Genomic DNA, 15984 nt, shown 5'->3' with positions numbered 1-15984 from the left:
TTCCGAAAAATGGAGCCAAACGGAGCAGGGGTTAGATAGTTTTGGGAAATTTCTAACCCCCTTTAACTAATTGATTTTAGGGGTCTTTCATATATGTAGTTTTGGAATGTACACCAATCCTGCATTATGGACTATTTAATGAGTTGTGGAACAGAAATGAGGTTTTGATGAATGTTAGAAATATGCAGGATGGCTGATTCAAAGTATCAGAGATTTCATGCGCTTTTGGTAATAAAATTGGTAAAAAACAACATATTTAATGTTTTAGATTTCTCACATTTGTTATGACCCTTAACATTACAGACTTGATGACATAACTAGCTGCTGGACCTGTTTACTGGCGCATTGATTTAAAGACAAAGATCGTTTTATTTTGTGATAAGGACGTGTGATTTCGTAAAACATAGTCTATTAGCCTGGAAATGTGATTTTTGCGAATATTGCTTACCCCACTGACAAACAGTGTGGTTTGAAAATGGCTGGAATTCGCTACTTCGGGACTTTGTTTTGTGTGTGCATTTACTGACAAACTCCAAACCCGCAGCACCTACCCATTCAGTATTTCATGTACAGGTGTACCCAGAGATAGAGTAGTTTCACAATGTGCCAGTTGTGATCAAGTGCCATTGGCGCTATTTTTTTACTTCAGAAAGAAATAGTGTACGCAATTACATCTGCGTTGTATGGCTATGCAGAGATCAGCTAGCATAAGATGATTCTGTTTGTGTAGAGTTGGAATAAAAATTTTTTTGACTTCAGAAAGAAATAGTGTAAAACAACTCTCTGTTGTAATGATTGATTTAATATCGGTTGATGAACATACCGTACATGTCTGTAAAGATTTTACAATGGCAGCAAAATTTCTTTTGTCGTCCATTATCATGGTTTTAGTGTTATGCAAAAAGGAACCCGTATATGAAAAACAACTGGACAATGGGGAACCTTCCATTATTTACCAGACTCTTGTCCTTCACAAAAATATTTCTCATTTATTCACCCAGATTTTTCAAGCTTTGGAAGAGGAACGTGTTAGGTTTTTTCGCAATGAGCTTTGGGTGCAGACAAACATTGGTTCATCCTATTGCTCCAAGAATGATCATGTAAGTCAAATTTTTTTTCTGCATGTTCTCATTATGGGAATAAATTAAGGAACATTTTAGTGCAGTCATGGTTGAGGGTTTTCTCGATTTGTGATCAGAATATGATGAGTGTGAGACCAAAGCATGGTGTAGCGCCCTCAAACAAGGCACCGTACTTCTCATCGCTTCATAATATTCGGCAGTACATGTAATGAGGGGTTGGCAAGGTTGGGGGGTTGAGGTAGGTAGGTAGGGAGATGGGTGCCTCATCTGGCAATGGTGCCTAATGTATCGTTTGAAGCTAGAGTTTATGTGGGGAAAAAAAACTAAAAATTTGTTTTGCATGATCTACTTCCATCCTTATATGGCATGAAAATCGTGGTAGGCAAAAATTGATACAACTCGTATTCATAATGTACAGACTTTATTGCCAAACAAAATGGCTTTTTGTTGCACAACATTCAAGAGTGAAAATTTTACACATTGTCAATTCGACAATTTGGAGTTATATTCTCTTGTAATGTTGCAAACTGGAGCAAAAAGAAGCCAGAAAATTAGGTGATTTGACCAATAAATTTACACTTCATTCTCACTACGACTTACGACTGCTTGTCATGCTAAGAGGTAAACCCAAACAATATTTTTATCTTTTGTCAACAAATTAATGAAATTGAACAAATTTTTGCAAAAACTGATAACGGGAAAAAAATGTGCAACACCCCCTGTTTCGGCAGCTGGTTGAATAACGAGGCCATCCGTATTCTTTTCTTCCAGATGTATGAAGATGTCAGGAAAATGCTAGAAGAATGTGAGGAAGAAAAAGACGTGGATAAGTTTATATCACTTCATAGGATAGGCTGTGACAGACCAGGTATGAGACAAACTGAATCATGTAATCAAAGGTTGAATGCCTCTCTGTGGACAGATTTTTCAGGGTCAAAATTTCCAAGTAATCTTGCTGGTGTATAGCTTGTATGGACTTGAAAAGCTTAAAAGAAAAGTAAATTTCTGCTGTCTGTTTTTTTTAACTGAAAACTTGATTATTCCTTGTTTAGGAATGGTGACAGTCTTGAACTCCAGTAGAACTTCATGTATCAGGAAATTTAGTGTAGTTTGCCTTTGTGATCCAAACAGGTGCCACTGTGTTCCTTTGATTTTCATTCTGGAGCAGGCAAGACAGATCAATGTTCCCTGTTACCAACATGGTTGTTAATTGAGAACATGTTTACATGAATTGGTGTGAACTAGTTTAAGTGTCTAGTTGTGCATTTTGCTGCCAAGTTCAAAATCATGGTCATTTCTATGACTTTGACTCTCATTGTCATTCACCTTGGTGACACAGTTGAATCTATAAAGGACAATAGATTACTGGGTAATAATTGGAATTTTTTTCACTTTGTGGATTGAAATATTGTATTTTTTTCATCCACATAGCGCCTGTACGGTACCACAATATGTATGAAAACAAGATAAATGCACGGGCAGAAGTGAGCGAGACTTCCATTCTGAGCAAGAGTCGGCAGCCGTCGTTGTCAAGGCGCCCTCCAGAGACATTACCAGTGGACAACTCACTGGGCAGGGCAACACACCGGCCTGATCCAGTACAGATGGGTGGAGTGCCTCTAGCATTGACCCGACATACAATACAGCCAAGCCTTCTCGACGGTAAGTGTGCAATGACATGGACGATAGAAATTTCCAAATGGTGACACGGAATTATACAAATCTCAAGTACAATCTTTAAAGACAGTGATCAAAAACCCATCAAATTACTGGATTTTGTATGCACTGTTCATTTCTTTTGGCATTTGCATCTCTATGGCACCATCTGGAAAAAACTAATCCCTTGTAACCAACAGTGAAAGGAGGTAATATTTGTCAAAACTTTGTCATGAAAATTAGAAATCTTGTGAATCTCCATCAAATAAACAAAGAAATATTCTATAAAATTTTACAATATTTATTTCCCTCTCAGTGCGGCAAGCCTGTGAATTACTTCATGGTTGTACACGGAAACTCTACATAACTTATTTATGAAACAGACTCAGTGTATATGCTCCAGAGAAATAGAATTTATTTTCTTGTTTCCTAAGCTGATGACAATCAGTGAATTGCTAGATTTGATTCTGTGATATTATGCCTTTTTTTTTTGCAGATGACCCGTGCTACGCATCAATCAATGACGCCAAGAATCAAAAAGTGGTCAAGGCTCTGTATGACTACACAGCTCAGGTACGCACTCACATTCCAACTCTCATCAAAATTCACACCTCACAGATAGTTCACACCTCGAAAATTGAAAGAACAAAACTTTTGGCCAAACTTTCCTCAAGGGAACTTAAAACCATTCCTTTTTGAAATCAAGAGTAATTTGCATTGTGAGCACACTCACTGGTACAGTGTACTGGCGTGCGCCTTGCTTCTTCTGGGCTCCCTAGGACAGTATCAATCAGTACTGTGGCAATAAAACACTTTTCTGAGTGCGTCTGCTTAAAATTGGAAACGTTTCTAAAATGTTAGATTCTTCTGCGGGTCATACTTCTAACCACCTTTTTTTCATCCTCATTTTTACACAATCTACCCATAATTTAAAGGTCTAATACAGACTATTTGCATCAAAGTATTAAAGATGAATTAATAACGCCACTCTTTACAAAATATACCACAGTTAATTTTTTTCTGATTTTTGCCAAAATTTTGATAAAAAATTTTAGCCAATGAAATGCGATATCCATTTGGTCCAAAATTATGAAAAAAACTTACAGAAAAGTTTACATAAAGTGGTAAAATATTTCGTTAACATTTTGGTGGGAAAAATTACAGTTACTGTAGTGGAAGGGGTAAGAATTTAACTTGCACTTACAAATAAACAAAAGAGAGGTATGATATGTTTGTGGTTGGTGTTGTAAACAAATCGGTGGTATTTCCCACCATTGTTGAATGCACAGACAGGTTCAGTGTTTGTTTTGACCCAAACCATACTTCTGATCTGTATTTCAGAAGTCAGCTCAGAGGGTCAGGGGTCGAGGCAATCATGGAACAGCATCCAAATTTTGTCCTGTTCATCTCTTCATGACATGAGACAATTTGATTTTGTTTCCCAAGCACAATGTAATTACATGTACTTCATTGAGCCCAGCTAGTACCCGCAGAATATCAGGCCACATCTCCCACATGGTAGAAATCAAGCCTGTCTTGGGGAGCCTTTCATGGGTACTAAATACAAATATACCCCCTAAGATAGTGTTGAATTATACTATGGCTCAGAATGGGCATAGTATCGAATATTGTGTTGATTTGTTTATTTACATTTTTTTCTTGTACACAGGGTGCCAAAGAACTGACCATCCAAGCTGGTGATGTCATCACTGTGACAAAGTCTGATGATAACAACTGGTGGGAAGGAATCTGCCAGGGTAGGAGAGGAATGTTCCCAACAAATTATGTGGAAGAGGTTACGGGAGAAATATCCCTACTGTAACAAAGAGGAATGATGATTCCAAGATATCATCTACCGTTTAACTCTGCCGTGTATAATCGTCGCCTTCTCCCCAATATTTGAAATACTTTTTTTTTCTGTTATCAATAGACCTTGTTTAAAAAAGGCCAGGTTAATTGATCTGTGTTGTAGTTTTAACCTGTTCACCCCCGATTCCCAGTAAACAGGTCTACAATCACCATTGAGAACAATGGCTGTGGGCCAAACCATGGTGGTTAAAGGGTCAAAAAAAAACTAATCAGAAACAGCATAGTATGGTTTTGAATAGTAGGTGGTACAATAAATTACTGTGCAATGCGCTCATGGTTTTTTCAATTGGTTTTAACACTCAATACCAGAGTTACAAAGCTATCTTCTTAGTGCACAAAATTTGCATACATGTATTGTTTCTGTCTTCAATGGCTCAAATATTGCTTTGTTCATTGTCTTTTTGTTCTGTTTTAATAAATGATTTGAAATAACCATAGGATGTATACAAAAGGCCTTATGCATAAACGCTTTAAAAAATCTGCATCATACTTTTCATCGAAATTTACAAGAACTTGTACAAAATGTCCTGCTTACAAGATTGGACCAAAAAGTTGTTCTCATGGTAATGGTGAAACCGTGTAGGATAAAAAGACTGACGAGCATGATTGCTCTGAATTTCAGTCTCTGCCAGTCTACATATCAATAACATTCCTCCTCTCTCACATTCCTACAGTTCAATGGTGTTTCATTTTGGCTGTGTAATGACATAATTAATGCAATTTGCCAGGTCAAACCTTACAGGGGGATTTATGGCACAAAAGGACGGCAGCCTATTGTACCATTTCATGATCAATTAATTGTAGTTTAAAGACACTTATTAGTATCCACAGACTGAAAGGCAACAAATTGCAATTATGTATGCGAAGCGCCCTCATAAGAGAGATCACCCCAAATTAAAATAAAAATTTGTGGAATAGTTTTCAAGGCTGTCTTCATAGCCTTTTGTTGGGTAAACTTTATCAGATGCACTTTAACATACAGGAAAGACAAATCATAAATTCAGGCAGATCCTAAATCAATAATTCCAAATCCTGCCTCAGAATATTTAAAGGGGCTGAATCATCTCCCAAGGTTGGCAGCCCACATGAAACATTGGATCCACATTCCAAAACACAGTACTGCTACACAGGATGAGTGCAATGAAAGCTTTGTCAAGTAGACTTAGATAAGGTACAGTTTTGATTCAAATCAGAAAATAAAACTGGTTTTTATGAGAGGTGCTGTGAAGTGAGTTGAAACAGAAAGTTTTCTGTTAGATGACGGGAATTTCATTTCACAGGCAAAGGTTGCTGTTTCGCATGTTGTCATATCAACAAAGGTCTGGAAAGTTGTGCATTGCATACACAGTTTCAATGGATAGTGTGTGGTTTTAACTAGCTCCAATAGTAACATCTGTTCTAACATTTACATGGTTTCATAAGCTACAAACTGAGGTCATGTCATGTTTAGTGTACTCTCCCCAAAGGCGGTGTGTGTACCTGTAAATTACACATGTATATGGGGAAAATTTGGTGATGAACTCTTTCTAAAATGGCAGCTCCAATTTGAACTTGGCTGCCATTTCTAACACATACATGTAGGTCACTACAGGGAGACATGTCAGCACTTACATAGTGTAGCCTAAAAAAATAGCGTTGAAATAGTGTTATATAAAGTATACAATGCAAGATATCAAGTTCATGAATATTCCACATTTATATAGAATTATTAGCACAAAATGTTAATAACAAGACAATGTTCATTAATATGATTTGCATATATAAATGATACTAATCCAACTTTCATCCTGCACAGAGAGAGTTATAGGAAGTGAAAGTAAACTTTTGATATTACAATATACATTGATAACATACATGCTGAAATGTGCAGCTATTTTGGTTTCGAGGCTTTAATAAAAATATCCACACTGCAGCTCAGAAAAAAAAATGGATTGCGAAACAATCACAGAGCCAATGAATACGTTATTAATCTATGCTATGCATTTATTCCTACATGATTGCCCGGGGGGAATTTTCATTTGATATGAAAGTTCCCCGACAGTGATGAATAGATTATCACCACCGGGACAACTCAATTCCACTACTCTTCAATTGTGCCATATTTACTGTGTACTACTCAAATACCAAAGCCCAGAAGGTACATATCAGAGACTGAGGATTGTGAAGGCTGCACTGTGCTTATAGTTCATAACTTACGAATATGCTGCATGGATAGACATTCATGATCACATGATTTGCATAGCCAAACATTTCTCATGAATATATTTTGCATAAATGAATTGATGTACTGAGGAAAGTTGGCATTAGATGGATGGCTGATAGGCAGTAACCTTTACTGTGCTCTACTGTAATTTATAGCATTTTGAGAGCTTTATATACATGTATGTCCACAAGGCTTGGAAGAGTGATAATAAGATGTGTAATTGTCTGCAGTATTTCAGGAGCTATCCTGAGCACTTTATACAATAATTGATAGATTGATAGCTTTTCAATAATTTTTACTGTTGTTAGTAAAATTTTCTATAGCTTCTTGACATTTACAAATGATACGGTGGGCAAATGACAAATAATTGCAGTTGTACAATAGTGAAACTACTTGGAAAGTGGATAAACACAGTGTTTTCTGACATTTATGGGGAACATCTGTCAAAGAAATGTGTACTGAAAATTGATTTCCCAGTGGCTATACAGTCTTGGATAACCATCTGTTCAACAAGTGTTTCACTCATGAGAATGGAATAAATTGCTCAAACATGAGAAGAAAAGCAGTGTCTCCCTCTCTCATATCAGCAGAGTCTCTCCACAACCTTGACAATGCTGTATGATTACACTGATAGGTGCCATTAGAAAATAAAAATGTAGAGCATTGGCTATATCATTGGTTTTTATATGATAAATAACCGATAGTTGATGTACCATCAGAAAGATTGAAGGCAGGGACTTGACAACACTGAGGAAATAAAGGGGGTCACATGCAGCCATATTACAGATAAGTAATGACCTAGGAGGTATGTTTCTACTGAGGTCTGAGGACAAGGAATAGGACACACCGCAGTGGTTTGTCAGTCTAGTTTGGTTGTATTGAAGACAGTTTTGTCATACAGCACCTCAGTTAGTATTAAATGGTTTGGCAGATGACCAGAACAGTGGATTTACAGGTCTTGGCAAAACAATGCGTGGTATTAGTCCTTAGAACACTGGATTTGCCTACTCTGTTCCTCTGTATGTCCTCGTAGTAACATCTTGATAATCCAGCAACATTGGAGTTTACACTGATCAAAACTTGAACCCAATGGATAACAAATACTAATTAAAATAGTAAGAAATAAGAGCAATGATGTCATAGTTGATGTATCCTGTGTATAGGCGACAGAAAGCTGACAATGGTGTTTATGGATTCCTAACACTGACAGATTACCTCAATAACAAGTAACGTAGAATTTGATCACAAGTGCCTGAACAGTATTGACCAATCAGGGAAAATCGACAGCTGTCACTGACGCCTACATCTGGCTACCTTTTCACACACTTCTCTTCAGTATTCCACTCGTGTTTCATAAAAATTGAAGTCATTTTTTGGTTACATTCCAGGAATGTGATTATATGGATCGTTTTTGTAAAGCCTTGTGAAATGAGAGATACTTCTGCTGTCAAGTTAATTATCAGAAGTGTGTTCTTTTCTGAATTAAAGTAGAGAAAATTCTAACGTTTGATATGCATCATGTGCCTTAACGAATTATGGTGCTGATGTCATCGTAAAAGAGTATTTTTGAGTCAAGTATTCAAAATTTTTAACATGATGAATTATATAATTATATATATTCTGGACTAAGTATGAAAATAAAAAAAAATTTTCTACTGTATTTCTCACTTGAGTTTTTGTAATGAAATTCAAAGCATACGGATGATGTGGGCTTATGAATGTAGACTTACAAGAATTGTGGCGGTCTTATTGTGCAATGTTGGTGAAAACAAAACAAAAGAAAGTTTACATTTGAATCGTTTGCTACGAAAAAAAAAGGCTGAAATAGTTCTCTTTAGAGATGTCCTTTCATCGTATGTGTTAATAGTATACTCGAGAAATACTTCTCTATCTGTGTGTCACTCGTGTGTTACAAATGATTGTGTAGTTCAGCTTCGGTCAAAGTGAACAACATGAAAATGCGTAATTGTTTTTCCTATTATCAGCGCTTAGTGCTCGAATACTAACCATCTGTCTGCTACAGGCTGAAATGTTTGTGCTTTAATGTTTCAGTGACATGTACATCTCAAATCTTAAAAATAATATTACTATTATAATCTGGTGATTCAAAGATCCTGCTTTCAAACAGTTCCACATGATCTTGACCACAGATTGGGTAATCTTTCTGATCGGTGTGAGCTGTTTGAACGGCGGAACATGAACAATGTAACCTCAGCAAGAATTATGTTACAATAAGAGTTCATTTTATTTTAGTCAAGTTTTAAGTTGCAGTGCAACACTGGAAGTCATAGTAGACTTGTATAATTTAGGAAACTGATGTGTTGTTAGATTCTTCAAAAAAACACCCAAGTTTTAGTGTATAATCTGTGAAAAATTAAAATGTGACGCATAAGCATTGTGCGCTGATAAATAGCGTAGTTTTCTAAAGTATTGTAAACGTTTTCAAGTCTCCCTTTTTGTATGTTTAAGAACAAGCGATTGAACTTCTGGTTTTTTTTTAAATTCAGTTTAAATGTAAGGAAAGCCTAACAAGGCTTTCAAAATGGTATTTTAAATAATTATGTTGACATGAAGTGACCATCACATGGTTGTAGTGCTAGTGTTAATACATTGTTGTACGCACATGTATATTTAAAAATTAAAAAACATTCATAATTAGGAGTTTGTACATTTGTAAGCTTTTCAAATTAAAAGGCCAGTAATGCTAACGTTTGATGATTTTTTCACTATTTTTATTTTGTATAGTAATTGCAAGTTCTTATTCTACTCATAAAGTAATGTTGAAACACTCAGTATTTAGGTTCTCAACATAGCGTCTATATGTGTAAACTGCACTATCATCGTTTATATTTTATTCTAGTCCAGACCAGAATTCATTTGCCAACAATAACAATACAGTCTAAACTCATACAAGCTGAGTTGACAAGCTGAATATTGTGTATATCAACATGCTTTGAGGAGTAGAACAAGAAATTATGGTTGACATTAAAAACAAAAAAGTGAAAAAATCATCCAAAGTTAGTATTACTGGCCCTTTACAATGTAAAATAGAACTTCAATGATGTGTTTGTATGTAGCTGCTATAATTGTTTTGGTCTCAGTGAGTTTAAAGTATGAACGGTATGACTCTTGTCAATGGTAAGATCAATATATGTATACAATCATACTGAACAGAATCTACGTCTTCCTTGTGAAAAAAGTTCCTGCAGGAAGAAAACGCAAAGTTCATGTACATTGATTGAGTGGGCTTTGATCTTGATTGACATCAAGACAGCTACAGTTCATCGCAATATTCATTTACAATGTGTGTACATTCTTTGCACATCATGGCAGTAAAGTCTTCACATTGACTCTTCACTGTCACTGGAGACCCACTGTGTAGCAGGCGGTGAAACCACTCTTCTCAGCAGTTACTTGGTATCATGTGTTTTCACACTGCATCGAATAAAGCCGTACTGCCAGGAGAAACTCAATATGCTACTCAAAACCACCTACTTAGTAAATGCTGTGATATTTCACCAAATCGAGTTTTTTGTTGTTGTGAAAATAAATACCAAACACTTCATCTTCTGCATGCATCTGAAGAAATGTAACATAAAAAAGTTGGAGATCAAAATAGTTACTTCTGAAAAATTGATTTTGACCTTGAATAATGCTGTTAAACAAAAGAAATTTCACCTCAGTGTGGTTAAGTTTTTTATTATTAAGTCACCGAGTTAACTGTATTAGTGTCAATTCAAATCTATAATTGTGCCATAATAAGTCATTGCAATTCAAGGGTAACAGTAGAGATAGTTGTAATATTTTGTTTGTTTGGTTAATCGGAATATCAATTACAATCGTTTCATGTTGATACCGAATGAGCGGCGGGCTCATTAACAATGCTATGCATATGCAAATACATTTTCAAAATCTAATTTCATGACATTATTTACATTCACAGGAACACGAAAAGTCTGACTTTGTACATAACACATCCTAGGCCCTTGGGTTTTTTTCAGAACCACGTGGGCGGGGACTCTAGGATGAGATCATATCAACTGTAACAAAGTCGCCTTGTTGTGCATTGTAGGATCAAGAATATCTGTAAAATCTATAAAAATTTCTTGTGACGAAGTAGAAAACTGGCAACTGTCATCAGGAAAGGACATTGTCTTTTGTTGAATGTGTGAATTATTTGTTACAAAGCATATTACGCAAAACATATTATTTTAGGTGGCAGTTCTAGGTACCAATGTCCTGTTTATTAGAAGTTGAGCAGATATAGAATTTTTGTACACTTTGTGTATTTATATAATAATTTTTGCCTTGTGCTTTTTTTTTGAACGATTGCGTTGTACAAAAGTGTTCATATGTACACTCAAGCATTTTTATCTAAGAATTTGTAAATAGTCTTTTAATGCAGTTTTTCACTTCAACAAGTTTACAGGGCCTAATTTTCCAGGCATTTCATGAATCCTCCTGTGTTAAGCTGAAGATGACATGTGTGCAAAGTTATCTTACAGTAAGGAAAGGGCATGAGACTAGAGTGCAACGTTGATCTACAAAATCAGCTCATCCTATTTCACAACCATATTGAAAAACCCATATACTACAATATATGGATGTGCACTCTCACCCCCGAACATATATATGTTAATCACAGACAGACAGGCATACAGACAGACAGACATACAAACCCAACCCTTTATATTTACCCATTTACCCAAGAAAGAATCTGTCCTCACCAGATGTTGTGTTTCACAAAATTTGTTGTCAAGATTTTAACATGTAATTTCAAACCTTTCTATCTTTGTATTTCATCAAATTGGTGTCATTTCCATTAAACAAGAGATAAAGTACCTTTCTCAGTGAAAGGCCAACAATTATATGAAATAAATACTTTGCAAGTAACACAATCTGAGGTTTTGTATCGTCTTTGAGTGGTTTTCCATGCTGCTCGATCTTGGATGTGAGAAATTTGGGAGTCGTGTGCATATTATACTTCTATGAGAGCGCCACCAGCGATGCGGGTCTAGGAACCTTTTGTTTTATTGCAACTGCATGCCAACTAGGAAAAATGAATTGCCCGTCAATCATGTTACTTCACAAACTCTCCTTCGGAGGGCGACTCGGGCGTTCTCATAGCTTGCTCTATGGAGAATGCTCGAGAAGTTCCATCATAAGGGCAGCCAAAACGGTAAAACACACCTGCTGGTTTCTGTGAACCATACGAGTGTCAGATATCAGAAGTTTATTTGTACTCTAGAGACTCGAGAGTCTGATAATAGAGAGTAAGGCCGCGTTCAAAAAAATGGTGAGGGGGGGGGGGCCTGGAGGAATCGCGATTGAAATCTTATTTTTTTTCAGATCCCCCCTCAATACCCTCAAAAATTTTCAAGTCCCCCCCCTCAATACCCTCAAAAATTTTCAAGTCCCCCCCCCAATTACCATATAGCCGCTTATTTATTAGGAATGCACGCAGAGTAAAAAAAAACGTAATGTGTGGTTCTGCACGCAAATGTTCAACACTACCTCTTATCAGCAGGTTGTAGAGCCATATACCTAGGGCAAGTTCTTAAATTGATTTTTTTTTAAATACATCAGTGAACTTTTTGGATTTCTCAGTCTAAGCCGACTTGAGTTTATCCAACTCTGGCCAATTCAATGGCACCAGCTGAAAAGCACACAAAATGACAATCATGAGAGAGTATGAAAATTGTGTATTCCTAGCTACGTTTTGTGAAAAAATGAGCACAGTGACCTACCGAATTTTTTTTTTCAAGAGTACAAGACATATACAACTTAGATGCCACTTATGAAATGTTTTACAAAATTGACAATACTGGAAGGTTAAAATAGTCCATGATATTAATGTTTTAATCTCAGAAATCTGGGTGTAATAATGGCAAATTTAATAACAAATAAAAGATTCCATTTAGTCACACATTTTTTCCATTTAAATTAGTCTTTACTGTTCAAAGTTGTACTTTTGTGTTATTGGTACAATGAGATGTGAAAATTTCATTCACTGCATGAACTTGAAATGAATGGTTTTATATATTGATTTTAAGTGATTTTAGAAAAATGGACTTTTCATCGTACATTTGTATAAGATCAAGTATGGTGACCCCATCTTTTTTCTCTAATATTTGATTGTTCTCATATGCCAGAATTCAAAAATCCATGGTAACTGTTAGTTCCCTAGTCTTCTATGTGTTGCTCTCTGGCTGGATCCTGTGTACAAGTAGATGTATGTTTCACTGTCGATTGAGGGTCCTATGACCGAAACTCTTCTTAAACTACATCAGAGTCAGAGCTACATGTATCACTGTCACTGCCAGTATGTAGTAGCAGGGCAGTAGTTGTATTAACTTTTTATTTTGACAATATTTTTGTTCAGTTTATACAATTGTGTTCTTGCCCAGCTATCCAGTATTCATCTTGCCAACACAGCCTACGTGTACCGTGCATTTGCATCATTCAATTATCACCAATATTTAGACAAACGGCTTTGTTGACAAACTGAACATTGTCTTTTTCAGCAGCATGCTGTAGAGAGACACAAAGAAACTGTGTTTGATACATTGCATCGAAATATTGAAAATTATCAACAGTTGTAGCTCCTGCCCCATTACAAGGCCAACTTGCTCTACGAAATTTAATGGCATTCATACATTTTTAGACTTTTTCGAGATTAAAGACATAAAATATGACAAAACGGTTCTAGATTTTGTTTAATTATTACTAACATTCGAACCATTGGACAACATCAAAATGTTGGGAGTCAAATATTTTTAGGCCCCCCCCTATAGGCAGAGCAAAACTTTCAAGTCCCCCCTCGAATACCCCTAAAATTTTCGAATCCCCCCTGAATTCCTCCAGCCCCCCCCCCACCACTTTTTTTGAACGCGGCCTAAGTCGAAATTGGTGAAAGGTGAAATACTGTGCGTTGATTAAAATGATTCATAGATGCTGTTCAAATCAAGACGAGACTCAATAATTTTTTCAAATGGTAGAAATCGTTGCTTGAACAAAAACAAATAAACTGGTTTGAAGTAGCTTACTCACAAGACAACATGGAGACACTCTGTTACAGTTTTCGGACGGTCCTGGTATCCGGACAAAATATGATATGTTCATCGATTATGAGCTTTTTCTAAAAAAACGCGTTTAAAAAGTTTGTCTGAGGCTGTGAAGGGCGCTACAAACGACGATCACAAATTGACGTCGTATCCACGCCGCGCCGTAGCGCTGAGGTTATCAACAAGTGATCGTGGTAGCAAAATTAGTGACATTTTGAAATAGCTAGATATTTAAGCTTATAGTTTGAAATTTTCTTTTACATAAATACCTTGCATGATTTTATACAATTTTAGACAGTTTTGACTGAGATTCTTTCCCATATTTCACGAAGATACGAGTAATCTATGTTTGTTTGCTGAGCATTTGTTCTCGGACAACTACGTGTTTTGCGTGATTCACAAAACTTATGGAACTGCCGACCAAGAGCTGACGCGATTGATGACGTGCACCATGGAGATAATGGCTGTACGTATTTCACAAATCGAAATTTAGACAATTCGAAAGTCAATTCTTTAAAGAATAAAAGGAGGACACACTCGAAAAAATCACATTTCTCACGTCTTGAAGTGTGAAATCGGGCTTTGCTGGTGTCAAATTATTCGAGATTGATGAAAGTAATGACTATAAATTATATCAGTTGTCCGACTGCTACGCCCTCAACGTAGGACAAAAATATGGGACCTTCGACCGCCCTAGAATACTACTTTCGTCATGTGACCTCCTCAAAAGAAGGACAATGAAATTACCCTAAGTATCAATTATAACTAGTATCAGTAAATTTTGACGTATATTTGTCTATGTTCTCTAAAATATGTGTGACTGTCCGAAAACTGTAACAGTGAGTGCACAGAGATATGGCAGGCATATTTTTTCGTATTAAAAGTACAGTAACTAGCTCCATATAAATTTGGCGGCGCACTTCTTCGCGTTGCCCAGATGATTGGCTGAAATGAATGAAGTCGACAGAATTCATTTCAATTGTAGTTTTTGGGTTGTAACATGGATGTTGACTCTTTGCGAGATGAAAACTGGCATAGGTCCACATAAGAATGTTGAAGGGTCACGTTTTTCTTTCACTATTGGGAGCTAACCTGACATGCATTATGCCTTCAAAATTTTCCATACCTTAAACCACTTTTTACGAGGCTATAGTTTCCTGCTATGACATTTTAGATCTTGCACGGACTTACATCTGTAAAAGAAGGAATTGCCATCATGGCGACCAAAACCGGCCGACAGCAAGTTTGTCAATGTGTTGCTCGCTCACTCTATAGGGTGCATACAGGATGTAATAGTCTGCCGGACAAAGCGAAAGTCAGTGCCCATTCAGTAGTTTGACATCAATGGAATTTCAAATAACCACCTTGAATAATTCTTACTGAAAAATCATCATTTGCTGCTCTCTAAGAAAGAACGTTTGACTACATTTTTCACATTTCCAGCATTTCTAGCACAGAGATATATCACTTGAGTATGCTCTTTCAAAATATTTATTAAAACTAAATGACAGGAATTATTGCCATTACTTTCATCATAATACGTAGATACAAAAATGATTTTCTAATATCCTTTTTTCATTTTTTTCATTTCTGTTTCTTCCAAAGATTTAGCAAAGCGAGCTGAAGAAGTCTTCATCAATATGCATTATCTAATCAGATCACGGTGACATCACACCTGCCAGAAACGACCCGCCAGTCGTTCCGTGAACTTTCACATTTCACAAAGTTTTCCGATGACATCTGCGAATTGAGTTTTCTATTTGAAGTTAACCATATCCGTCATTACTCTCCATGAAAATAATTATCACACTAAATTGCGCCATTCCCAGGTTAAGAACGGTGCCGCCCACTCACGCATAGGTGTCTAAGCGTCCGGGAGTTAATTAATAGACTCAGCACCTGATAGTACAATGCGTGTTGAGAAAGCTTAAATTGGCACATCGACATCTGGACGATGAAATTCAGAATCGATGAGAAATATAGAATTGACTTTGATCACCATGGAAACAAATCAATCCGTTTACGTTAGCAACCATAATTCGATCTAAGTTCGATCGATCGATACATACGATCATTGTACATACGTCGTTTAGAATTGTCAATTTTTATT

The 15984-nt window shown here is 36.4% G+C and overlaps 1 protein-coding gene across 1 annotated transcript in view; it reads left to right on the top strand.

Moving 5' to 3' along the window:
* The window catches only part of LOC139117120 (proline-serine-threonine phosphatase-interacting protein 2-like), a 56371-nt gene extending 44663 nt beyond the window's left edge, over window positions 1–11708 (top strand). Inside the window, exons 8-12 of the mRNA XM_070679964.1 lie at window positions 1002–1100; window positions 1854–1950; window positions 2514–2744; window positions 3235–3311; window positions 4408–11708. Coding sequence (XP_070536065.1) covers window positions 1002–1100; window positions 1854–1950; window positions 2514–2744; window positions 3235–3311; window positions 4408–4560 — 657 coding nt within the window. The 3' untranslated portion in view covers window positions 4561–11708. The remainder of the gene's footprint in view (window positions 1–1001; window positions 1101–1853; window positions 1951–2513; window positions 2745–3234; window positions 3312–4407) is intronic.
* Window positions 11709–15984: the final 4276 nt, after the last annotated feature.

The sequence above is a fragment of the Ptychodera flava genome, chromosome 18 (genome assembly GCF_041260155.1).
Source record: "Ptychodera flava strain L36383 chromosome 18, AS_Pfla_20210202, whole genome shotgun sequence".
Taxonomy (NCBI): domain Eukaryota; kingdom Metazoa; phylum Hemichordata; class Enteropneusta; family Ptychoderidae; genus Ptychodera; species Ptychodera flava.
The sequence above is the reverse complement of the archived record's forward strand: the minus strand, read 5'-3'. Positions and strand labels throughout refer to the sequence as shown.